This window comes from Dipodomys merriami, unplaced genomic scaffold (assembly GCF_024711535.1).
Source record: "Dipodomys merriami isolate MVZ:Mamm:240054 unplaced genomic scaffold, mDipMer1.0.p SCAF_8, whole genome shotgun sequence".
Taxonomy (NCBI): domain Eukaryota; kingdom Metazoa; phylum Chordata; class Mammalia; order Rodentia; family Heteromyidae; genus Dipodomys; species Dipodomys merriami.
The window spans coordinates 37,665,386-37,691,477 of NW_027206401.1; the positions used below are offsets into that span (position 1 = coordinate 37,665,386).

The following is a 26,092-nucleotide window of genomic DNA, read 5'->3' on the forward strand; positions in this document are numbered from 1 at the left end:
AGCCTAAATACATAGACATTTCAAGGCTCAGTTATTCAGCCGGGAGGATGGTATTTAAGTTATCTAGTTAATGGAAATTTCCATTCCTTCAAACTTTCCCCAGACTCACTGGAGAGAATTGATTAAATCCTTTTATTAAAAAAGAAATTAACAGGTAGGCTGATATATATATATATATATATATATATATATATATATATGAATAACGTAACAATTCTGTGCCTTTTACAAAAATTCATTGTGCTTTTTTAAAATTTATTTTTCCTAGTATAAGAGTGCTTGATTTGGGGACTGGGAAGCAGGGGCAGGGGCACACTGGAATATTGTCAGAAAGTTTTATTCTGTTTCTAAGGATGCCTTACCACATTACCATAAACTGTGATGGGTTAAAACCCACAACGTTTATTCTTCATAATCTGAATACCAAATGTGAAAATTACAAGTTTGTGCAGTCATAATCTGCCTGAGAGAATAGGCAAAGCCTCTGTCCATGACTTTCTCTTAGTTACTGAGGTTTTCAACTATGCCTTAGCTTTCTCCTTGTATAACTCAAGTCTTTATCTCTCTTTTCACTTACTATTCTTCCTGTTTGTGTGGTCATATGCTGTTTTGTTCTTCTCTGTTTCCATGAGCGTTTCTGTGTTTTTGTTTATTTTTTAATCATTTTTATTTATTTTTTGTTTTTAATGGCACACACTAATGACTTCCTATCAACTTCCATTACAAATGAAAGAACTTATTTGAAAATAAGGCCACATCACAGGTATGAGGACTATGGTCTGAATACTTTTTGGGGAGATAAAATTTAACCTCTAGTGGAGGAAAAATGAGAGAACTATTGTATGGAATTTGAAGAGTCTTCTAAAGACATTCATTGGGATTTCAAACTTGTAAACACTTTGATAAGTGTTCTTTTGTTAACAATTTGTCCTAAGTAAATAATATATATATGTTTATGGAGTTTTATAATTATAAACAGGTACAGACCTGTAACCTCTTAGAAGGGAGGCAGAAGTGGGAGGTCAGGACAGGAAAAGTATAGTGACACCGATTTTACAAACAAAAGTACAAAAGTCAAAATGGCTTAAGTGATAAAGCACTTGTCTAGCATGCCTGAGACCATAGGTTCAACCTCCAATACTAAAAAAAAAACACACTAGACATGTTTATTAAGTACATGTAAACAAGTTAAATTACTATAAGTAAATTATCATACACATATTCATTGAAACCAATGTAATAATTTAAAAATATATGGTTAGTAAATTCTAAGTAACCCAAGTATGCATCAAGTTAAATTCATGTTAAAGTTTATGTGGATTTACTCCCTAAAATGTGAGTGCACACTTACACACACACACACACACACACACACACACACAAGTCATTAACAGAAATATCCTTGTGGCTATACTGTTCAATGTTATCATTTTAACTTCTTGAAAACATATATATTGGTTTATTTATTGTAAAGATTTAAACATAAATTAAGGGCTGTCAGTAGCTTCCAATTTCCATTCAGTATTTTTGAGACATGAACTTACTATTTACTCCCAACTGATCTTGAACTTGAACTCTTTTACCTCAGCCTCAGAATTCTGGGATTATAAGTATAATCCACTACCTGTGATATATTAGAAATTTTATGTTGTTGTGTGTGGTGCTGGGAATGGATCCCAGGATCTCACATATGCTAGGATGATAATACATCTTCAACCATCCATTTATCTCTCAGTAATGTGTTTCTCCAAAGAAACTGTGATTCTCTCTAAATATTCACTATGTCAAATTGCATTGTAGAGTCTACAGTGCACAGCAGTAATAAATTCAGAGGCTACAAAGGTAGACAAAGTTTCTAAGGATAAAGAGTTTCTACAAGGAAAGATAACATACCTGTTAGCCAGTTGTGCACTGGAATTTGTGTATTTATTTTTATTCACTTATCTTTGTTTTGTTTACTTACTATAATATCTTCATTTTCAAAACATATGAAATCATATTTTGTTTAAATAATAAAAGAATTTTAATTATGAGCATCTGATTTCTTTCTCCTGTATATCAGTAGTACCCAGTACAATGCCTGACATAGCAAATATAAATTACAATGTATTACTCAGTGTAAAAATGCCTTAATGAATAGTAACTCATTCATCACAGCCACACTAAACTTTTTTTTTTGGGTCCGGTCATGGGGCCTGAACTCTGGGCCTGGGCGCTGTCCCTCAGCTCTTCAGCTCAAGGCTAGCGCTCTACCACTTGAGCCACAGCACCACTTCTGGCTTTTTTCTTTTTGCTTATGTGGTGCTGAGGAATCAAACCCAGGGCCTCATGCATGCAAGGCAAGCACTCTACCACTGAGCCACCTTCCCAGCCCCACACTAATTTATTATCTGCAATCTTTATGGTTTTTGTGAATCAAAAATTTTATAAAGCCAGGCACAGTTGGCTCATACCTATAATCCTGGCTACTCGGGAGGCTAAGATCTGAGGACTGTGGTTCAAAGCCAGTGCCTGGGCAAAAAGTTTATGAGATTTTTACCTCCAATAAAATATACAAAAGAAAACCAGAAGTGGTGCTGTGGCTCAAGTGGTAGAGCACTAAGCTTGATCACAAAGAAGCTCAGGGACAGGTGCTCAGGTCCTGAGTTTCAAGCCCAGGACCTGCAAAAATAAATAAACAAATAAATAAATTTATGAATTAAGTACTAAATTATGATCTATTAATTAAAATAAAGTAAGCTGAAAACCTCCCAAATTCACAGAACATAAATGTCTATTTAATTATCCTATCTCTAGTGGAGTTTTACCTCTACAACCTAACTATTGTTTACAATTATTATGTGTGAAGCCCTATGTTCAACTCCCATCATATAAATACCTACATAAATCAAAATTTTTAAATAAAAGTGAATAATATAGGTATAAGTCACATGAGTATTTTCAACTGGGTCATTAGTGTCTTGTTATATGATTGTACTTTCTCAATCTTTAAAAGTATGTTTTCCTATTTAGTTCAATATCTATGGCCTTGTTCACTAAAATGTAATGGTTATTACAAGTTCACATACATATAGTAGTAGCATTATATGTTAAACTCAAATATGTGTATATTCATTCTGCAAACATGTAAGAGCCTATACTGAATATATCAGCATGATGCACAATTCTGTTAGTGAAATTGAAGTTCTTAACTGTATTTTTTTTTGTCTTTTCTTTTTCAGTACTGGGGATCGAACCCAGGACGTTGCACTTGCTAGGCAAGTGCTTTGCCACTGAGCTACATCCCAGCCCTGTTTGGGTTTTTTTTTAACTGTATATTTTTTTGTCTTTTCTTTTTTGGTACTGGGGATCGAACCCAGGACGTTGTGAAATTGAAGTTCTACAAATCCCCATTTACCTAATTAAAATTTTTGCGATGTGGTCTCAGGCTCTTGGGCCATTATCTACTATCTCAACCACTTTTATCTTCTCTATTCTCTTTTCAAAAGTTTCTGATTGGCATTTCAGTTGTTTGAAAAAAGAATCTCTGTATAATCTAATTTTCTGCCTCTTAATTCTCCATAAAGATAAATGCCAATATATCTTGAGTCCATCTAACCTCTTCTTGGCATTAGCTTCCTGTAAGGCTAATGCATTCACAGTGTTTGATGCATCTTAATTATGAAGTTAAAAGTAACTGATATTCACAACAGTAAAGTTAGACATTTGCAGTTATAGACTGATATGAGAAAATAAAATTCTGGACAAAAAATATTCCAGCACACATGATTTAGGGTGATATAATTTTTTTTGTCCAGATGATGGTAGCACTCAATTTGATTTACTTTGGCCAAACTTTTTCTAATACCTTCAAAAGTTTATTTTGTAAGACTTCCATATGCATAGCAATGCATCTGATAGAACAAAGACAAGAAATGTCAGCTTTCTCTGTAAGAAGTCTAAAACAAAATATGGTAAGTCTTTCTTTCAATGATGTTCTCATGGTCCTTGTCTTTGAACTGCAAATAAAAATCAAAGCCTAAAGCACATTCATTGATTCCAAACTGAGGCATTTACAGGCAATACAGATCTTCTAAAGATCACAGAAGGATATTCATCCCAACACTGTTCTTGTGGGTATATAGTATGGTAAAAGCAAAATATTGATTACAAAACCACTAATAAGAACAGGATTCTGCAAGTCTCCCTGTATGCTTTCTATCATTGTTTTATTTATTTTATTATACCTTTTAATGAATTTCCTTCAGTACTCATTAAAGGGGATAGAAACAATGCAAAATAGTGAACTGCAAGAGGGATCAATTTAATCAAAACACAGTGAAAATAGCTTAGCAATTAACAAACACTGCTTAAAAAATGAATGACAATTAATGGGGAAAAGCTACAACCAATTCTCCTAAAATCAGGAACAAGGCAAGGATGCCCACTGTCTCCACTCCTCTTCAATATAGTCCTAGAACCCTTAGCCAGGGCAATAAGGCAAGAAAAAGATATTAAAGGGATCCTCATAGGAAAAGAAGAAGTTAAACTATCCCTTTTTGCAGACGACATGATACTATACCTCCACGATCCCAAAAACTCCATCCCCAAACTCTTAGAAATCATAAATCACTTTGGCAAAATAGCAGGATACAAAATAAACCCACAAAAATCAGTTGCCTTCCTATACACTGATAATGTACAGGAAGAGAGGGAAATAAAGGGAGCAACCCCATTCACAATAACCTCCCGAAAAATAAAATATTTAGGAATTAACCTAACCAAAGATGTAAAAGAACTATTTAATGAGAACTATAAAAAGTTAAAGAAAGAAATTGCAGAAGACACTAGGAAATGGAAAGACCTCCCATGCTCCTGGATAGGCCGACTTAATATAGTAAAGATGGTAATACTTCCAAAACTAATATACAAATTCAACGCAATTCCTATTAAAATCCCAATGACGTACATCACTGAAATACAGAAAACAGTCCAAAAATTCATATGGAACAACAAAAGACCTAGAATAGCCAAAACAATTCTAGGGGATAAAGACAATATGGGAGGGCTATCCATGCCGAACTTCAAACTCTACTACAGAGCTATAATAACAAAGACAGCATGGTACTGGCACAAAAACAGACCCGAAGACCAATGGAACAGAATAGAAGATCCAGAAATAAATCCACAGGCCTACAGCCAGCTGATATTCGACAAAGGAGCCAAAGACATACAATGGAAGAAACACAGCCTCTTCAACCGCTGGTGCTGGGAAAACTGGGCAGCCACATGCAGAAAACTAAAAGTGGACCCCAGCCTATCACCATGCACCAACATCAACTCAAAATGGATTAAAGACCTTAACATTAAACCTGAATCTCTGAAACTACTGCAGGACAGAGTAGGAGAGACACTTGAACTAATAGGCACAGGAAGGAACTTCCTGAACAGAGTCCCAGGGTCACAACAAATTGGAGAGAGACTCGACAAATGGGACTACCTTAAAATAAAAAGCTTCTGCACAGATAAAGCTATCGCAACCAAGCTAGAAAGACAACCAACTAATTGGGAAAAAATATTTACCAGCAATATATCAGACAAGGGGTTAACATCCTGTATATACAGGGAACTCAAGAAACTAATCCCTCCCAAACCCAACACACCAATTACTAAATGGGCAAGGGAACTAAAGAGGGACTTCTCAAATGAAGAAATAAAAATGGCAAAGAAACACATGAGGAAATGTTCATCATCCCTGGTGGTGAAGGAAATGCAAATAAAGACAACCCTGAGATACCACCTTACCCCAGTCAGAATGTCCCACATCCACAAATCAGCCAACGACAAATGCTGGAGGGGATGTGGAGAACGAGGAACGCTATTACACTGCTGGTGGGAATGTACACTCATACAACCACTTTGGAAAGCAGTCTGGAGGGTCCTTAGAAAGCTAAAGATTGACCTCCCTTACGACCCAGTCATACCACTTCTAGGCATCTACCCTGAACAACAGGAACCAATATACAAGGACACGTGCACCTCCATGTTTATTGCAGCACTGTTCGCAATAGCTAGGATATGGAAACAACCTAAATGCCCCACCACAGATGAATGGATCCAAAAATTGTGGTATCTATACACAATGGAATATTATGCAGCCATTAGAAATGACAAAATAATGGCATTTGCAGGGAAATGGATGGAGCTAGAAGGAATCATGTTGAGCGAGGTAAGCCAAGAACGAAGAGACAAACAGTACATGGTCTCCCTGATAAGTGGATGATGAATCCAAAATGTTAGGTGATATGACAAAACTAACAGGACTTAAGAAACAAAGAACTCCCACTCATCTGGTTGAACCACTACTAAATATCCCCATGCTGCTGATCACATATATGGTATATAACATATGAGCACCGTTATATATTACAGACTGTGATAGACAATTTGCTCCAGGAAAGTTAGAATGAACTTGTGACTTTAAATGAGCATCATTATTCCACAATACTGTGAATTTCCGGAAATTAAGTAATCACTTAATCACGATCAAAAAAAAAAAAAAAAAAAAGAACCTTGGGGAAGGGAGGGAGGGAGGGGATGGTAGGGGGAAAACAATGGAGGGGGTAACAATGTTCAAGAGGAAGTGGAAGTGTACTCATTACCTCACTCATGTAACTGTAACCCTCTGTATAGTATCTCTACAATAAAAAAAATTAAAAAAAAAAAAAATGAATGACAAGAGTGTAAAATAGATCCTGTCCATGATGAGGGAGCTAGTGAGAGTGTAGAGTATGAATAGTGAGTGCAAATAAGGGTGAATATGGTCAAAATACTTTATGTACATAAGTGGAAATGGAATGACAAAGCTGAAATGAACTTGGGAAGGGGAAAATGAGGAAGAGGAAGAGTGGCAGAGGGAATGTTTGATCAGAGTCAAAAATAAGGGAGGGGGTAACAAGTTTTACAAGAAATGTACTCCTTCCCTTACATATGTAACTGTAACCCCCCTGTAACATCATCATGACAATAAAGTTAAACAAAACAAAACAAAAAAGTCACTTGTCTTCCTATATGGATATGTCAAGATGAAACCTCTTGTCACAACTAAATGATGCTAATGCAGTATGGAAATAGATGGATAAACACAATATAAATACTCTATCATAATTAGCTTTATCGTTTGGTGGCAATGATAAATGATTGTTGTCACACATTGATAGCCTATTAAAATAGTAGCTTCAGTTGCATTCAACATCTTTAATTTTATTTTATATAGAATATGATATATTTCACTAAACTGAATGATTTCTTTTATTGCTTTTATTTCTGTGGCTTTTTGAAGTCTGCACCTTAAAATGTTTTGGTACTCTTTAGATGCCTCTTTCAAAAAGAGGCATTAAATGGAAAGTTTCCAACAAGCAATGAGCAGTTTGGTGCATTACACAATTAGCAAGTGGGCTTATCTGCATTTCATCTAATGATATGAGGATAAGGCTGAAGTCACACTCTTCATCTCTTTTAACATGAGAGAATAAATCTCTGCTTGTGTCTAACTTCCAGTCATTATCCTTGGATTTCAGTTTTGCAGAAGGCTTGCTCTTTCTCACTTCATTAATTGTTTTCCTTATTAGAACACAAACATACCATAGCAACCTAAACTTGAAAAAAATATCATCTATGTACTTGTTTATATCACTTTTGTGATATCCTGAGTGGAAACCCCTCAATTACTGATTAGACTTGAAATCTCCTCCTTTCCACCTCATGATTGTTTTTCTCCTAATACACTGCCCCCCCCCACAAACACAAGAAAATAATTCTATCATGGTTACTAATAACTTCTTATATAATCCCCAAACATACTAGATTATCTGTTTCCAGTTTCAGTTTCTTTTAAGGGAAGCAGAATAAAGAGACACTTACAAAGCAATCTCCATGTAGAATAAAGTTTTCAGAATTATATTGCATTCACAAACCCAGGTATTTTAAGTCACCTGCTTTTATCAAGTTTTCGAACATAACAATCTCAGTTTCATAGAAAGAATTTAATGTTTTTGGTGTTGTATCCCTATTTTGTATAATGTTTAATTGAATTATATAATTAATAAATACAACACATCAACTAATTATAAAGAAAGCATATTGACCATATTAAAATTGCCCAGACATGGGGACAAAATGCAGCCATGTGACAGAATAACTTACAGATTATTTTTGAAGATTTTATTGACATCAATTACTATATATTTAATTAATAGAGCTGTGTTTACTTCATAAACCAACTAAGAAAATGTAGATTAACAAATCTTCTGCTGATTGTTCAAATGGCAAATGTCCTTCCTTTGTTATTATGTTAAGTAAGAGAATTCTTTCTTTGAAACACTGACTACAGTTTATAATTTTTCACAGGCTATAGCATCTATACAAAAATATTTTAACAGCACATGTTAGTATACGGGGCACACACATGTGTAAAGCTGGACACTCATGACCCAGTGATCAAAGTTCACCTCTATTGTTCAGGGACCCTAGGCCACTGCAACATTTCCCAGAGCTCCTATAGGAAGATTTCATTTTCTAGGACATATAAATCAATGTTCTTGTCTCAGAGAATATTTATATAACTTAATATTACACAGCAAGCAGAAAAGTAAAATACTCATAATTTAATTAGTAAGAAACATTATATTTACCTTATTCTGATTTTGATCATTCCAAATTTTACTTAAATTGTTTTAACTTTCCAGATTCTCAAATCAAGAAAGCTACGTATGAGGATTTTTTTCATTGGTTTTCTTTCTTTTTTTTTTAACCTTTTTTTTAGGGGCCAGAGAAATCTATGCTTTAAGATAAAGGATTTTGAAAGATGAATAAATATTTAATAGATGAAAATGGAGTTTGAAAAATTGATTCTTAAAGACAATATTTAGCAAGTGTCCAGAATTAGAATTCAAATTAACATCTCTTTCTGAAGGCATTATTTCCACAAACCAAATATAAGCTCTGTGGAGCTTCAGGCTGATCTTAATCACCACTGAGAAACAAAGGCACTAAAAGATGTAAGAATGCTTTACTGACATTCAAGAATCTTTAAAGTCTCTACCTTTCAGAGTTTGAGGAAGGCTGCCCAAAAGGTTAGATAAGTTTTTGTCTTATAAAAGGTTGTAATCATATGTCTAATAGAGTCAGGGATATTTTCCCATTCTATTAACAGCCAATAGAACAACAGAAATCTTATGGTATGATTGCAGTGAAAGAGTACTCAGCTTCTGACCCTTGTCAATTCTCTGTTCTTTGGCTATCATAATCATCTCAAATTCTTCATATCTACACTCATTATCATCTCTTTATTTTATTTTTTATTTTTATTTTTATTGTGAAAATGCTGTACAGAGGGGTTACAATTACATGGGCAAGATTTCTTATCAAGCATTGTAGCCTCCTCCTTTGTTTTTATTTTGTTTTGTTTTATATCATGACACAGCTCATTTATTTTTATATGAGAAATGTGCCCATTGGAATGAAAATTAACTGTCTCATATGAGAAGGAAATGTAAAGCTGGAAATCCATTCATATCATCACCAACAGATGAAACTGGAATCTTACAATATCACAAACCTAAATAACTCTCACATCACGGACCACAAATCTGATGTGCCTGCCCCAGGATCACTGGCCTCTAATCAGTGTGACCAATGAAAGATTTGATTCATGGATAGCAAACACGCTGTTTGGTCTCATGACTACAGATAAATAGCCAATTTCCTTCTTAGATTGTATATAAATATTGTGAGATATATGGGTTTCTTTCCTTGGGCATAAATGTGAAAGTTATATTGTGCACATCAGATAAAAATATTTACTTAAAGAGAACCACAAAACAAGATATGCTCAGCTACTTAAGCCCAGGGTAGACAGGACCATCTAGCAATCATATATAATGCAATGGTCAGTCACTTCGTTATTTACCAAGTATTATTGGTGTTTAGTGATTCACAGCTTTGTTAATGCCATCTCTTTCTCAATATTCTTGTTCTTCCAGACAGCCCAATTTCTATTAAAAACTGTGGAATACTTCCAGTCACCTGAATTGAAAACTCAAAAGATTCTTTTGTCTCCTTGTTCATATTCCTACTTCAAAAAAAAATCTTCCCATTCAGTCATTCTTTAAAGAAACCCCTGCTCTTTCCCAGTCTTTATTACTTCAGACTTGGATTACTGCTTCCTGCCCCAGCTAGAGTGTGTTTGATGTATCTAAGCTTTCCTAGAACAAGGCATAACAGGAAGGACACAAGTTGTACAGTTAGAAGAACTTCTCAACTCAGACCAAACCTTTCTAGGACGTTCTTGAATGACCTTGGACAACATACTAAACCCTTTTTGAGCCTCAGTTCTATCACCTTCAATGAGAAATAATAAATTCTACAAAATATTTTAAAATAAAGAGTTGGTATAAATCTTCCCTATATCTACTCTATCCCAACTGACTTGTGTAACAAAAAGTGTCACAAGATAAATACCACTTTTATTGTAAAATTTTTATAACGTTCCATTCTTATTCTAAAATCACATTCTAGATCTCATCTATTCTTATCAAAATACTACTTTGTGTTCAAATGCACATTTAATATCCAGGTCAAAAATTATCCTCCAAATTCCTTTCCTGATCACTTCAAAGTTGAATTTTTACAAAACAGAGGTGTGTCCAGTACTTTGTAATATTGAAATGACAGCAATAAAGCAGTAGCATTACTAACTTAGCTCTGAAAGAGAGAAACATCCAATTCTTTTGTAATATATGTTTCCTGGATCCTTAAGTGATTAAACAAAATGTAAATAGATGAAAGCCAATTCTGCCGCATTTTCCTGGCAGCCAATGTACCATGCAATTGAATTTATAAGTAGCAATGCTTTGTAAGATGATGAGGAAATGGATAATTTGCAAAAGGGTCAAGGAAACTACTAGGAGAAAATAAGACAAATAAGACCCCAATTTAGAATGTCTTTGAGCCTGCTTATGTGGAATCAGATGAGAAAGAAGAATCCAGATCTGAAAGAAGACACAATATTGACAATTGTCAGTCTTGGGGAAAGGCTGTATCTAGAAATTCCTGTAACTACTCAGGGGCAGATTTATAGGACATGTGTGTTGTATAACCTAAGGACTTACCAAAACTAAAGGACAGAAGAGTGGGAGACCAAGTCAACTTCTGGGTGAATTTAATCCCTGGTTCAAGAGATCAGTGACTAGAGAAAGAAAAGCTGATCTCCAATATCCCAAGGAACAGAAGTGTAAGTAGATAGAGATAACCGTTTGACTACTAAATTATCAGTGGAAATACTGGGATACAGTACTGGTAGTAGTTCCAGGATGGTAACTGTACTTTCCAAAATGCTTCAAATCTGGTGGCATCTATGAAATCCTTTTGTTGTCACAGAGCTCACTAAGTTGAACATCCTACAATGGAGCCCATAGGCCAATGGGCCTGACCAAACTGGAGTTAGCACAGGAAGGTAGATTTTTAAACATGCTGAGGGAACTATCCAGAGAGTGGCTTATTCTTCCTGCTGTTGTGTCATGGAAAACTCAACTTGTGTCTTTATGTGAAATTATCATTATTTCCTAGACAAAATGGTTAAAACTCTCATATAAATGCTCTATTTTTCACATGTGCTTTTAATTATATGTGGACATTGTCTCAATTATTGATGCATATGCTGCACTTTCCTTACTAAATTGATCACTTCAACTTAAGATGTAAATTACAAAAATTTCTTATCTTTCACATAGTTTAAAACCACGCATCACATATAGAAGGTTTTCAATAAATATTTGGAGAATGGGTGAATGCATAACAATGCACAGAAATTTTTCATAAAGCATTGGTATGGGTGTCATTTCAATATTGGTGTCTGTTTAATAACTTTACTTTTCCCTCCTGGTCCAATTTGGTCACAGGGTATTCTGAAGATTAATGAATAAAATATTTATGAGTTCTTTTAGAAAGGCAAATGAAAAATCAACATAATATTTCTCCTCTGCATAATAAACCATGAGAGTTCCTAATATCCCCTAGGCAGATTCACCCTAAAATTCTTTATTTCATTTTGTCTGAAATATTCTTTTGATTTATTAATGTGGATTTAAAGAGTATTGGCCAAGCATAGCACGGGAATTACTGCATCAAAGTAGATCCTTGACCATTTCTCAGGCTTTTACATAACAAAACTGCATAGACAGCACTTTGTAAAAATTATATTTTAAAGTAAATATAATAACTTGAATATCAGTGTCATGAAGTAAACACTAACAACTTGGTTAAGAAATTAGTCATGATTCATGTTTATTCACTTAGCCTCAACAAATGCATTTTAATGCTTACTTTACTGAACAATTACCTCAGCTCAGATTTTTTTAAGGTGGTATTTATCCAGTTGCATTTACATTCACTTGTAAAATTTGTACAAATAAGACATCTTTACTCAGAGAAGAAATAGTACCTGCACTAAGGTACAAGAATACCTTTGTCCTATTTATGGAGACTCTATCTAGCATGCTCTAATAATGACTTTAAGCAGTATGTTACATATTTAACTTTTATATCACCACTATAAGGTTAGTAACACAATTTCTATTGTATATATAATGCAATTGAAGCTCAGAGATATTACATATTAACAGAAGGTTACAATGGATACAAGGAGAAAACTTAGATTCAATAAGGAGATTCTGATTATAAAGATATTGCTCTAAGATAGAAAGCCAATAAACTTAACAGTATTCTTCAACAGGTATAAAATACACTAACCAAAAATCCATCCTTTACTTCTATGACCAATAAGCCATATATTTACCTAAAAGAAGAGACAACCTGGCACTTAGAATAAATAAATGGCACATCCTTTTTATTAAATATTTTGAAGTACTAGGGTTTAAACTCAAAACCACATATACACTTTCACACACACACGTATATACAATCTTCTATTAGTGTTACAGAAAATAAGAAATAATAAACAAATAAAATGATAGTTAATAATGAAATAATGAATATATGAATTGAAATATAATGATCTCCAAATTGACACTGGGAGTTAAATAATACAAAAGGAATAAATAATACAAAATAATTAAGAAAATAGTATTTTTTATAATTTTATGTTAATAAAACATAATGTTAATTAATATTATAATTCTATGTTTATTATTTCAGTTCTTTAGAACAGCCCCTACAATTTATCATTTCTATGATAAATGAGGTTTAAGGACAATAACTTATGGAATTCAGACACTCTAACTATTATTTAAGAGTTTATTTTATATGAGAAGGAACTAGGAGTGTTTAGCAAACCAGAGGAATCTAAATAGCAAATTTTACTAACTTACCCTTAATTTTGATCAGGTTACCCATATATTTACCTTCTCACAGTTATTAATATATACCCTTTAACAGGTCAACCCTCTTTCCCTTGTCTTGTCATTTTCTACAAATTATTGCTCTTTTTTAAAATGCTCATTTTTATCAATCTCTTTGATTTATTTCTATGAGGTCTCTATAATGTATGTGCAATACATTCATTTAATAACTTTTGATTGCTGGTTTTGGCTGACTAATTTAAAAAGCTGGTCAAAGAATCTAAGGGGTTTGATTAACCTTGCGCTTAAAGATAAAATAAACATCTTAAAAAACCTGAAAGAAATCATTGGCAGAAATATATTTATCCTATAGACTCAGACATATACTAGATATTAGAAATGCTACAATGAAATCCCTTTGTACAACTGAGATACGCTTGTATAAAGACAAAAAATGTTACTCATGCTTACAGATTTATATTGCACAGTTTTCTTTATTTTTATTTATTTTTGGGGGGGGAGGGGGGTTGGTCATGGGGCTTGAACTCTGGGCCAAGCGCTGTCCCTCAGTTCTTCAGCTCAAGGCTAGTGCTCTACCACTTGAGCCATATTACCACTTCCGGTTTTCTGAGTGGTTTATTGGAGATAAGAGTCTCATGGACTTTCCTGCCCGGGGTGGCTTTGAACTGCCATCCTCAGATCTCAGCCTCCTCAGTAGCTAAGATTACAGGCGTGAGCCACCAGTGCTCAGCTCTATCCCACAGATTTATATCAATGCTTTGAAGATAAATTTTTGTACTTTAAGATGGAGAGATATACAAATGTCTATTTCAGCCTTTTTTGAAAATAGTTTTAAAATTGAGAAAAGTTTTAAATTCCCTAAACATAATGTATCTATAGAGACAATACTTCACTGCAAATGCCATTTTCTATGTAAATAATATTTACTTTAAATAGAAATTCCATCCCTTCATCAAATTTAAATAAATGCCAATTATTTAATCTTCCCATGAACAAAAACAGTAAGATGGAATGCTCTATGTTAAACAATGAGATTTCTAGAGGATCTCAATTTTTCATATTCAGTTTCTAATTGAAGCCTACTGTGTCACAGTAGATGGAGAGGCATATGCTACACATCCCATGTCCTTTTACAATCATTAAATCACTCATACATAAACATAATGAATGGGACAGTTGTGGCTTCATTTCAAACTATGAAATACTTTGTACAAATATGTCTGTCATATTTGATTGTACTATGGACTACAAAATATTTCTTCCTTGGTAGAGCCAAGAATAAAAATAACAGTTATAAAATTTATATTATCAGTTATAAAATTTATATTAACAAGTCTTGTGAAATGTTACCCATTTTTTTAACAAAATGCTCAAGGTTATATAAAATCCCTCTAAATATACTGCACTAGCTAAACTCAGGGGAGTTCACTGATTTCATTTGCTATGTTGCAATAGATTTCAACACACCAGACGAAAGCAAACTTGAATTACTCATATGACATGTAATCAAACTAAAACTTTTAGGAAGCACACAATTTGGGTTTTGGTTTTTATTTTTGTTTTGTTTTGTATTTTTTTGCCAGTCCTGGAGCTTGAACTCAGGGCCTGGGCACTGTCCTTGAGCTTCTTTTGCTTAAGGTTAACACTCTACCACCTGAGCCAGAGCTCCATTTCCAGCTTTTTCTGTTTACGTGGTACTGAGAAATTGAACCCAGGGCTTCATGCATGCTAGTCAAGAACTCTACCAGTAAGCCAAATTCCCAGCCCCATGTTTTTTATAAATGGGAGGGGGGGCTTGTTTTCCCTTTAAAAACAGGATATTTTATTCTGTTGAATGCATTAAAGAAAGTTATCTCGAAGCCAGGCGCCGGTGGCGGCTCAGGCCTGTAATCCTAGCTACTCAGGAGGCTGAGATCTGAGGATCACGGTTCAAAGCCAGCCCACCAGGAAAGTCTACAAGACTCTAATCTCCAATAAACCACTAGAAAACCGGAAGTGGCACTTTGGCTCAAGTGGTAGAGCACTTGCCTTGAGCTGAAGAGCACAGTGACAGCACACAAGCCCAGAGGTCAAGCCCCACAACCGACAAAAAAAAAAAAAAAAAAAAAAGAAAGTTATCTCTTGCTTTTGTCTTTAAGAGGACAAAATTAGCCTGAAGCAAGCCGTTGTTAATTTGCTTTTCTCCCGCTACCATGTCTCCTTTTGCATTTATTTATTTATTCCTTTATTTATTTACAAAATTCAGTATTGGGCTATCGCTATGTTGGATATTCATTTTATTTTGCAGAAAGGACACAGTGTGATTCATGCATTTTCCCCTATTTGCCACCAAAACAAATAACTTCTATCAGGGAATTCATTTGAATTTTTCTCTTTTGACATATCCATTACTCTCATGCACTATGATGGAAACTAGAAATTTTAACAAGAATTTTAAGGAAGGTAGAGAATGAAATTTAAGAAATGCCAAATTGGGAGATTATCAAAAATCAAACTTTATATATAATTTTGGTGAAAGCAAACCTGAAACTTTTTAAAACTCTCGTCTTCTCATTTTTTTCTGTTCTACTTTTGTTAGGAAAGCATAAGATTATCTTTATGACCAAATCTTGAGTGTTATATATGTATCCCTACAAAGTGATCAAAGGAAGAGCAACATAATTTCTTTTTAATTTAAATTAAATTAAATTTAATATAAAATGGTTAAATAATGAGAAAAATTTGAAGTTTTCTGGGCTGTGATTTATTACTTCAAATAGTATTTTATAATAGTTTCTAACCAGAAAAGCATTAAAATTTAAGTGCAAAAAAGACTAGCCTTATCTTATTAATATTCAGTCTTCCTTTGTAAAATAATAAAAAGTCTTCTAATCTACTGAAATTTTGCTATTTAATCAAATGCATTTCTAAGCTTTCACCTGCTGAAGATATTTTTTAACAAATAATTGAGACTAGCTTATTTGAATTTTCCAAGTGATTAGCTAGTTTGATAATAGAGTGGAAGTAGATAAACTAAAAAGGTATTCAGGATATATTTGGAGGAATCAGGGGACCCACTGATTAGAACCAGATGTAATATGATTAAAATACCTTCTTGGAAATACAGGAAGTAACCAGGCGCCAGTGGCTCTCGCCTGTAATCCTAGCTACTGATGAGGCTAAGATCAAAGCTAGTCCAGGCAGGAAAGACCATGAGACTCTTATCTCCAATAAACCACCCAGAAAACCAGAAGTGGTACTATGGCTCAAGTGGTAGAGCGCTAGCCTTGAGCTGAAGAGCTGAGGTTCAGCGCTCGGCCCAGAGTTCAAGCCCCACCAACGACAAAAAAAAAAAAATACAGGAAGTCATCTTTCATTATGAACACCTATATTGTACCAGCCAGTAAACTGGGCACAGAGGCTTCAAAAAAGAGAATATATGTCTTTCTTACATCTGTTGGATACAGACTATGAAGACTAGCAAAAGCACCATAGTTGTAGTTCAACATGAAATTATCTGTGAAGTGCATAAATAATGGACCTCATGTACAGTACTGAACAGACTCAGTAAAGCAATGTGACATATTTAAAAAAAGCATAAAAAAGCAATGTGACATATTAAAACAGGAGCAAGTGGCTGCGACAATGGGAACTCTGTACTAAGATGGGTGAGTGATGAGGGATGACACACAAAGGGTGTATTGATAGTTTATGGGACTAGAAAACAGATGAAGACAAGGTGGGATAAATAGGCAGAGCCAGAGCATGGTGGGTTTTACAAGCACCACGGATGAGCCCAGGTACCACTCAGTAAATGATGAGAGGCCAGGATGTGGGTAAATCACACTAGAAAGAAATTAGAAAGATGTTAGAGGCAGATTGTTAGAAGTTTTGTTCTTCTTTTAAAATACTTGAAGTAGCCAATGGAAAGAACACCAGGTTTTAACTAAGACATATATCTGAAAATAAAAAGAAGAGAGCTGTTTTCACTGTATTTGATGTCGGTATAATTTGGGGAGGGTAAGGGAAAAATTTTTTAAATGTTTTTGATTGTGAAAATACCGTACAGAGGGGTTACAATCACATGAGCAAGGTAATGAGTACATTTCTTATCAAGCATTGTTGCCTCCTCCTTTGTTTTCGCTTACCATCCCTTCCCTCCCATCTCCATAACTACATTCCCCGCCCCCTTCCCTCCCCCCCCCCCCCCCCCCCCCCCCCCCCCGCCTAAATTGTAAAGTTCGTTTTTCGACAACCGTCTTGTACTTCTCATTGTTGCAATGGGTCCACCTGTATCCCTATTTAAACAATTTGTTTTTTCCCTTCCGCTCCCCAAATTATACCAACATCATATACAATGAAAACAGGAGTTATACCATGGGGGAGGGTTAGCGATACAGGTTGACCCATTGTAACAATGAGATGTACAGGACACTGTTGAACAATGAACTTTACAATTTAGGCGGGGGTGGAGGGGAAGTGCAGTTGTGGAAGTGGGAGGGAAGGATGGTAGGGGAAAAACAAAGGAGGAGGCAACAATGCTGGATAAGAAATGTACTCATCACCTTGCTCATGTAACTGTAACCCCTCTGTACAGTATTTTCACAATCAAAACAAACATTAAAAAATAAAAAAGATAAAAAAAAGTTGATATTGTAGAACAGAGAGTGGCACTTGTTTAGAAGGAAAAAACTGAGGAACTGGAGATAGTGAGTAGTTTACACAATTTAAAACACTAATTTTTCTATAGCAATCCAAGTGCCAGAGTTACTAATTTGTGACATATACATAGATTATAGATGAACATATGGCATTATATTTACATAGTAGCACCAGAAGAGATAGTAATGATAATCATTAAGCCACTAGTAGGCTTATATACACATTAGTATTAATATAGGGAGGCCTATTGGACTCACTGGGAAGGATTTCTGAGCTGTAGGTATTCACTTAAATTTTACTTTGAGGTATATGTACCTTATTCCATTCTCTTAAGAATGCAAGAAACTTTGGGTGGGTGGGGAAGGTGGCTCACTGGTAGAGGGCTTGCCTTGCATTCCTGAGTCCCTGGGTTCGATTCCTCAGCACCACGTAAGCAAAAAGAAAAAGCCAGAAGTGGCTCTGTGGCTCAAGTGGTAGAGTGCTAGCCTTGAGCTGAAGAGCTGAGGGACAGCGCTCAGGCCCAGAGTTCAGGCCCCACAACCAGACCCCCCCCCAAAAAAAAAAGAATGCAAGAAACTCATTAGATTAATAATAAGTACAACTATCATAAATTTCTGAATTCATTGTCAACTCATAATAACTGCTCAAAGAAGACAGAGAGCATTCGGGCAAGGGACTGGAGGAAATAACATTTAAATATGCAGGAGCAGACAGTGACAATGCTTGCACAAGGAACTTCCACACACCTAGAAGCCAGAAAAGGTGTGAACAACTACTAGAGAATTATCAGTAAATAGAGAACCATTTTTAAAATATGGGGCTCATGTCTGGGAAATTTAGACCATCATCTGGATGGCTGTGTGTAGGCATGAAAGAAATTGGGACAAGGTGATATGAGGGAAAAAAAAATTTGTATGAAAGAAGAAACTTGGATACATGGTAAGAGTTGTTTCCTTCCTTGTTTTATACTAGTGAAGATAAAAGTTGGTTCCTCAGTTAGATTTATAACAAGTGAAGATAAAATCTGTACAGAGACAAGGAACATTAACACTTTTGATAGAAAGACCAAAGACCATAAAACAAGGAACTACAACTGGAAAAGTGTTCTTCTAGTCACTAGTCATGTAGCTGATAAACATTTATCCTAGAGAGCAATTAAGATGCCAACTCAACCAGAAAAAACTTTTATGAGTGCAATTCATTGTTTCTTTTTATAGCTCAAACATGAAGAGAGGATGTGGGAGCTCCAAGTACTATGATCTTACAAGTGGCAAATGACTATGATACTGATAATGATAGGTCTGGCTTCATGCAGTAAGGACTTTGCTGATAATTCCATTTCTTTATGGGACCATAGTGGGGGGGGGTTAAGAAGTTCATAAACACGGAGGTCTCATCAATTGTCTGAAGGGAATACTGCCAATGCCATATTGCCAGGCTATAATTCTTCTTCTTTTATAACTAAAATCCCCTTAATTTCCCAAGTCCATTTATAGTGAAAATAGCCAATTCAATTCTCTTTCTAAACGTATAGTGACGTAGGAAAATGCTTACACTCTAATATGAAATAACAAAGAAAATGAACACTCATGCAAGGTACTAATACATCAATATTTTAGTTCAGAGCTCATATTGCTGTTATTTTTATTTTTATAAAAACCACAGGATATTTTGAATCAATGCTATATAAATATTTTATGTATACTCTATATTATTTGTTATTTAATCAAAAGATTTGTAAAAATATATTTTAAACTTTATGTAAGAAAAATTATAAAATCATCATCTTTATCCATCTTGGAAAAAGCTGTTATATTAAAGAGAATGCTCATACATATTTCCAAAATATCTTGATATTTCATTTATAAACATAATAAATAATAACATACAGTTTTAATAAGCATTATTATTCAAGGAATGGTCATACAGGTTAACTTCCCTACAGCACATTTAAAAACTGTTCTTATGTAAGTTTCCTAGTAAAATCTTTACAGCTTGCAATAACTCAAAAATCAATAGACATGAAGCTGTAACTATTTATGTTTACATTTTCCAGTTTTTTCCTATTTAAGATGTCACTTGAAAAGTACTCCAGAACAAAAAAGTGTCATATTCAAAATTCTACAAGTCGATGTTCCACATACAATGCCTAGAATAATTGGCTAATTTTCTCAGTAGTTTACATTTGCTCTGTCATTTATTTTTATAACATTACTTGCAAGTTCAAAAAAGCAGAAAAAAGGAATAAAGAGAACATAAACAGATACACATCCTGATACCCTAATGACAATACCATCTCTAAAATTAACTCTATCCAAACTGCTCTGCCTCTCTAGACAAGAAATTAATATACCTTGCCTTGTACTTATCTATCCTCAATAGTCTATGTAAGAGTCTACAATGTTATTTTAGGGGATGACTTTTAGATCCATACAAAGGCTGAAAAGAGGCAAATATTTCCAAGTAAATTTGGATTTTTTTTTTTTTAGTATTCCTATGTGTAGAAACGAACACTAGTCTATGGACACATCAGTAGAAGTTTTAAAGTATAAAAGTATTATGACTGCCATAATGTCACTTAACTTTTCCTAAAATTATTTAATTGTGGTTTATTAATATAAATGATCAGATATCCACATGAAACAAGAGTTACATGAAAATATAATTATAAAATAACTTTTTATAGTGTAAGAAATTTATGTATAGGATTGTAATGCCACATAAATAATTAGAATCACTTTTTTTTTGAGGGGGGGGTCGGTCATGGGACTTGAACTCTGGGCCTGAATGCTGTCCCTCAGCTCTTCAGCTCAAGGCAAGCACTCTACTACTTGAGCTACAGGGCCACTTCTGGGTTTTTGAGTGGTTTCTTGGAGATGAGTCTCATGAACTTTTCTGCCTGGGCTGGCTTTGAAACACCATCATTGGATCTCAGCCTCCTGAGTAGCTAGGATTATATGCATGGGATACCAATGTCCGGTGAGAACACACTTTTTAAAGGATAAACTAAAAACCAACATGTCTTTTCAAGATAGCTATTAGCCCTATAGGCTACTGGGAAAATTTGACTATGAAATGGCTCATCTGAATCAATGTGTCTGGCACCAAATACACAGCAGCTTAATGGGGAAAAAAACGCAAAATACCAGGTATAGTCTTGATATTGATTAGTTGGATGGAGAACAGGGTTTTCATTACATTAGTTTGATAAAACAAATTAACAACATTTTTAACATAACTATCAGAAATTTAAAAGTGATCATGTGCCTTTTATGAAATTTTCCTTGGCAATATAGGTATAAAATACATGGGATTCTTCCATATTTTAAACATTAGTACATTTTCTAGGCTTATAGTAAGAATTGATCATGAAAAATGTGAATATTGGTTAATATTAAACTTTAAAGAATGATTGAACTCAGGGGAGATTTTGTGTGGTATTAAGTCATTCATATAACACCCAAAATCCAAAACCATCCTGACAAAGAGAAAACATGCTGGGAAGTATGACCAAACTAATGACATTTTTCAGTCCCTCAGGGGTCTGTATATGGCTCTAGATAATTTTAGCAATATTCTCATATGGTTATAGCCTAATGATGGTTGTAATATCTTTGGAATTCCATGGATAAAAATATAAAACAGGTAGGTAATATTGGTTTGGAAAAGTGTTCATAAATTTATTTGCAATAGTATCTTTAATATTATACCTTTATTGTTAAACAAGTAAATAAAATTTGAACCCAGAGAATTTAATAATTTATGCAGTACTTCTTAGAAACACACAAACTGATCTTTAAATGGTTATTCATACCGTCATAAATCCATCCAGCAAACCTGAATCGGGTTTCGGAGGTGCCTGCAAACGTTCCATTGACCACTTTTCGATGATGGAGGAGACTTGAATATTTTCTATATTTAATATTCTGAACCCTGTCATATTAACACCACTGTATCTGTAGGGTTCTACATCAAGAGCGAATAGGTCCTGAAAAATAATTTCTTTATGTTATTACAGAGAGACTTGATTTATATACAAATTTTGAAACAGTCACTTGTTCTTACTTCCCTGATAGTAATAATTATTATTGTATCTTGAGCAATGTTAAACTTCACACAAACACAAGGTTCAAATGTCCTCATTCTTCTATAATGCAGATACATATGGCTCATACATAGACATGTATGAAGATACCACATGTAAATATAAGTGTTGTAATAAGTTCTTTCTGTTACTTACACTTAAGATTTGTGTGAGCTTCCTTTTCTATGGTAAGGATAGATTGCTTTTCTATTTTGCACAGCACCACTTTACTACAAACTAACAGATTTTTTTCCTATGACTTGCTTACTTAAGCCTATATTGTCAAATGTTTTTCATTTCGTTTGGTCTGAGGTTTTTATTTCTTTACATTTAAAACACAGATCATGAAATATGGCTTTTAACTAATAATAACTATAAGGAAGATAAGAGGAAAAAGTTAAAAAAGAAAGCTAGCCCTGTTGGTTGTAGATCCCAGACCTCCTTTGCAACTTAGCAACTCCACCCTAGTGATTACTTTATTTCTCTTCCCCTTTTTCAGTCCTTTGCAATGAATATTCTGCCCTTTATTTTCCCAGGAGATGAGAGGTCAAAGCCATGGAGAGAGCTAGATGTCATTATGAGGACCTACAGCCCCTAGGACTTCTATCCTTTCTACATGACATTAGCTCACCCTCATAGCTCACAGACAATATTGAGAACCAGAGCAAGACAAAGGTCAGTGCCCTGTGCACAGCTTGTCTAGACTCTAGACAGCCGGAATAAAACTCCATGGAGAGCAACTGACATTGGTCTGAGTCAGACTCAGTGCTATTGAGCACCTTTAGGCTTTTTTAAATTTAATATTCATGATAACACCCAGGAGATAAGGTATTTTCTAGGCATAAATAAATAATGCATGACACTATTTGTTATGGGTTAAAATAGTGAAAATGACAAGCAAAATAGAAGTTATAAGCAAAACAAACAACTGACAACTGAATTTTATGTTTAAGGAAAACAGAATTTCATTTGAGATGCAGCTCAAAACTTTTTTGTTGGTGATTTGAGTGACTGGGCATTTTTTTTTAAGGAGAACAATCCTGGAGCCTGAACTCAGGGATGGATGCTGTTTGTTTTTATCCTCGAGGCTAGCGCTCTACTACTTGAGTCACAGCTTCACTTCTGGATTTTTGGTGGTTAATTGAAGATAGTGAAATGAACTGCAAGTTATGGAGAGAAGAGGTTTTTCTTTGTTGTTGTTTTTAATGCACTATGTGATTTTTTAGTTTCCTTTGTATGTTCTCTCCTCTATGGCACATCTGCTGTTGTCACTGAACTTGATTTTGGTGCCCTGCATCTTGTATATACATTTGTCTAATTTGAGGAGAGGAAGGGGAATAACGAAATGCTGAAACAAAGACACAGGATGATCCATTGTAACAATGACACCCCCAAGAGGTGTCGGGGGAGGGGGAGAATGTGGGAGGTTGGGACCAGAAGGGATAGTGGGAGAACAACAAGGGAAGAGGTAACAATGATTGACAAGAAATATACTCATTGCCTTACTCTTGGAATCGTAACCCCTCTCTACAGCATCTTTACAATAAAATAAAATTTAAATAATTATTTTTGAACAAAAGATAGGATTCTCACAGACTTTCCAGCCTGAGCTGGCTTTGGCCTGCAAGGCTCAGGGCCCAGCCTTGGGAGTGGCTAGGATTACAGGCGTGAGCAACTAGTGCCTCCCATCTGAATGTGTTAAACTGAAGAAAACTGGGGAAATGTAGAATGCAGATTTTCTTTCACCTACAAAAAAATTTTCCTACCCTTAAAAGCAGATCATAAGTCCCTTATTTTATATGTATCCAGCGTAATACTTAAAAACCAAAAAGAATCTGAACAAAAGAATTGCTAAATTCTCCCAGCTTTTTATATTCTCCTTTATATATTTCTGTACTACTGTCAATTCTTCATCAAGCAAATGCATAGATAAATTAATTTCCCTGTCTCTTTCTGCAAGGCTTCCAGGTCATCTACCTACAATTTACAAGAGGTAAAATGCTATAGGTTTTTCTTGCTAATCAGTCTTTTACTATAGATGACACAGGCATGAACTTCACGATAGGTAAATTACTGAAAACTGGTAAAATATGAATAGAGGCCAGGATCTTGCAGTTCCTATCTGATGGGGAGGCTGAAACTGGAAGACCATAATTCTAGGCCAACCTGAGAAAAAAATGTTTGGAAAAATCCATCTCAACAGAAAGTATTAGGTATGGTGGAACACACCTGTCATCCCGGTTATGACAGAAAGTGTAAATAAGTAGATCTTACTCCAGGCCAGTCTGGGCAAACAGCAAGACTCTATCTTTAAAAATAACCAGAGCAAAGGAAAGGAAAGGTGGCATAGTCCAAAATCAAATGTACTCTTACCTGATTTGTAAGAGTAACACTTCCATACAACACCTTAATAATAACAATAAATTTAAACTAATAACCAAAGCAAAAATGGCTACCTCAAACAGTAGAGTGCATGCCTAGCAAGTGACAAGCCCTAAGTTTAAACTCCAGAAAACAAATGCTAAGTAAAAACACAAAAATGTGAAAACATAGCTGCTAAGCATAAGAATAATCTAGATCCATTTGATGGTAAATGAGAATTCATAACAGAGAATCAGAGAAAACTAAAATAGGACAGATTAGGATCCAAGTACTAAAGGCCTTATTTAAAGGCTAATGCGTTACATGTGTCCTAAATGAGTTGTTTCATTATTTTCTTAAAGGATAATTTCAGTTTTTCTGAAATCTTATGATTCTAATAAAGTTCAAATGGCACTTAATATAACTTACTGATGAGGGAAAGCCCTCTCCATCACCTGCCTACCACTAAATTTCATATAAGCTTAAAAAAAATCACCTCATATAGCAGAGCCAGTCTCGCTTTCTAAAAATGAAGTACAACCTAGGACATGAAGAATGTCTGTTGGAGAATTGTCCTCACAGGAAGCTATGGAGATAACCACATTTTAATAAGTTGTTCTGGCATTTCCAAGTATTCCAGAAGCAAGAAAACCAACTGAAAAACTTTTGTGTTAGAAGAGAACAACGATTAGGCTGGTCAGTGGGGGAAGAGGAAGACAGATGCTAGCAGCAAGTGGAAGAAAATCCACAGTAGAATTTCGTGAATGGTGTAACAGTGATAATGAAAGTTTTTAGGGAAATAAGTTGAGTCAATCTGGAGAACAATGATTAAAATTTAAGTATTTAAAAATTATCCTTTTTTTTTTTACATTCCTGGGCTAGCTATGCAGATGTTTGACCAATGAACCACATTCATAAGATCATGCCTACATCTTTCTGTTGAGATGCAGCCCGGATGACTTTTTTATTTAAACTGACTATAGCCATGATCCTCTTGATCTCAGCCTCCCAAGTGGCTAGAATGACAGATGCCCTTAAATCCAGCTATTAATGAAATGGTTTTGTAAACTTTTCTACTTGGACTGGCCTTGAATTCTGATCCTTCTGATTTCGGCCTCCCAACTAACTGTGATTATAGGCATAAGCCATCAGCAAACACTATTTCCAATTATCTTACTGACACACATTTAGAATTATTCTATTATGTGCCATCATTAGAATGATCACATATGACTATTTGGACTTCATTTGAGCAATGGTCATTTCTGGAAGTTTAAACATATGCTACCAAACCCTAAAATAAAATAAAATAAATGAAGAGGAAAAGAAAAATCAGATGGATGTCCAAACTTGAAAATATCATCAGAATTTCAAAATCATTAGTAAAGGATTAGTGAGCAAGAAATACTTTTCACAGGAAAGGGAAGACATGATTTGTGGCTAGAGAAATAAAACTTATGCCATATATGGTAGTATGTGTCTATAATCTCAGCACTATGAAGGAAGAAGAAGATGATTGTGAGTTTAGAGCTAGCCTGTAATAAATACCTTGTCTCAAATAAAAAAGAAAATAAAAGAAAAAAAGAAATAAAACTAAGAGTTAGGATTGATTTGAAAAAAACAAAGTCATATGTTCATGAATAAAATG

The 26,092-nt window shown here is 34.6% G+C and overlaps 1 protein-coding gene across 4 annotated transcripts in view; it reads right to left on the reverse strand.

Annotated features, from left to right (window-relative positions):
• The window catches only part of Grik2 (glutamate ionotropic receptor kainate type subunit 2), a 560,382-nt gene that overhangs the window by 277,373 nt on the left and 256,917 nt on the right, over positions 1-26,092 (reverse strand). For all 4 annotated transcript variants that reach the window (XM_070011020.1, XM_070011019.1, XM_070011017.1 and 1 more), the window contains one exon: positions 21,814-21,987. In XM_070011020.1, coding sequence (XP_069867121.1) covers positions 21,814-21,987 — 174 coding nt within the window. The remainder of the gene's footprint in view (positions 1-21,813; positions 21,988-26,092) is intronic.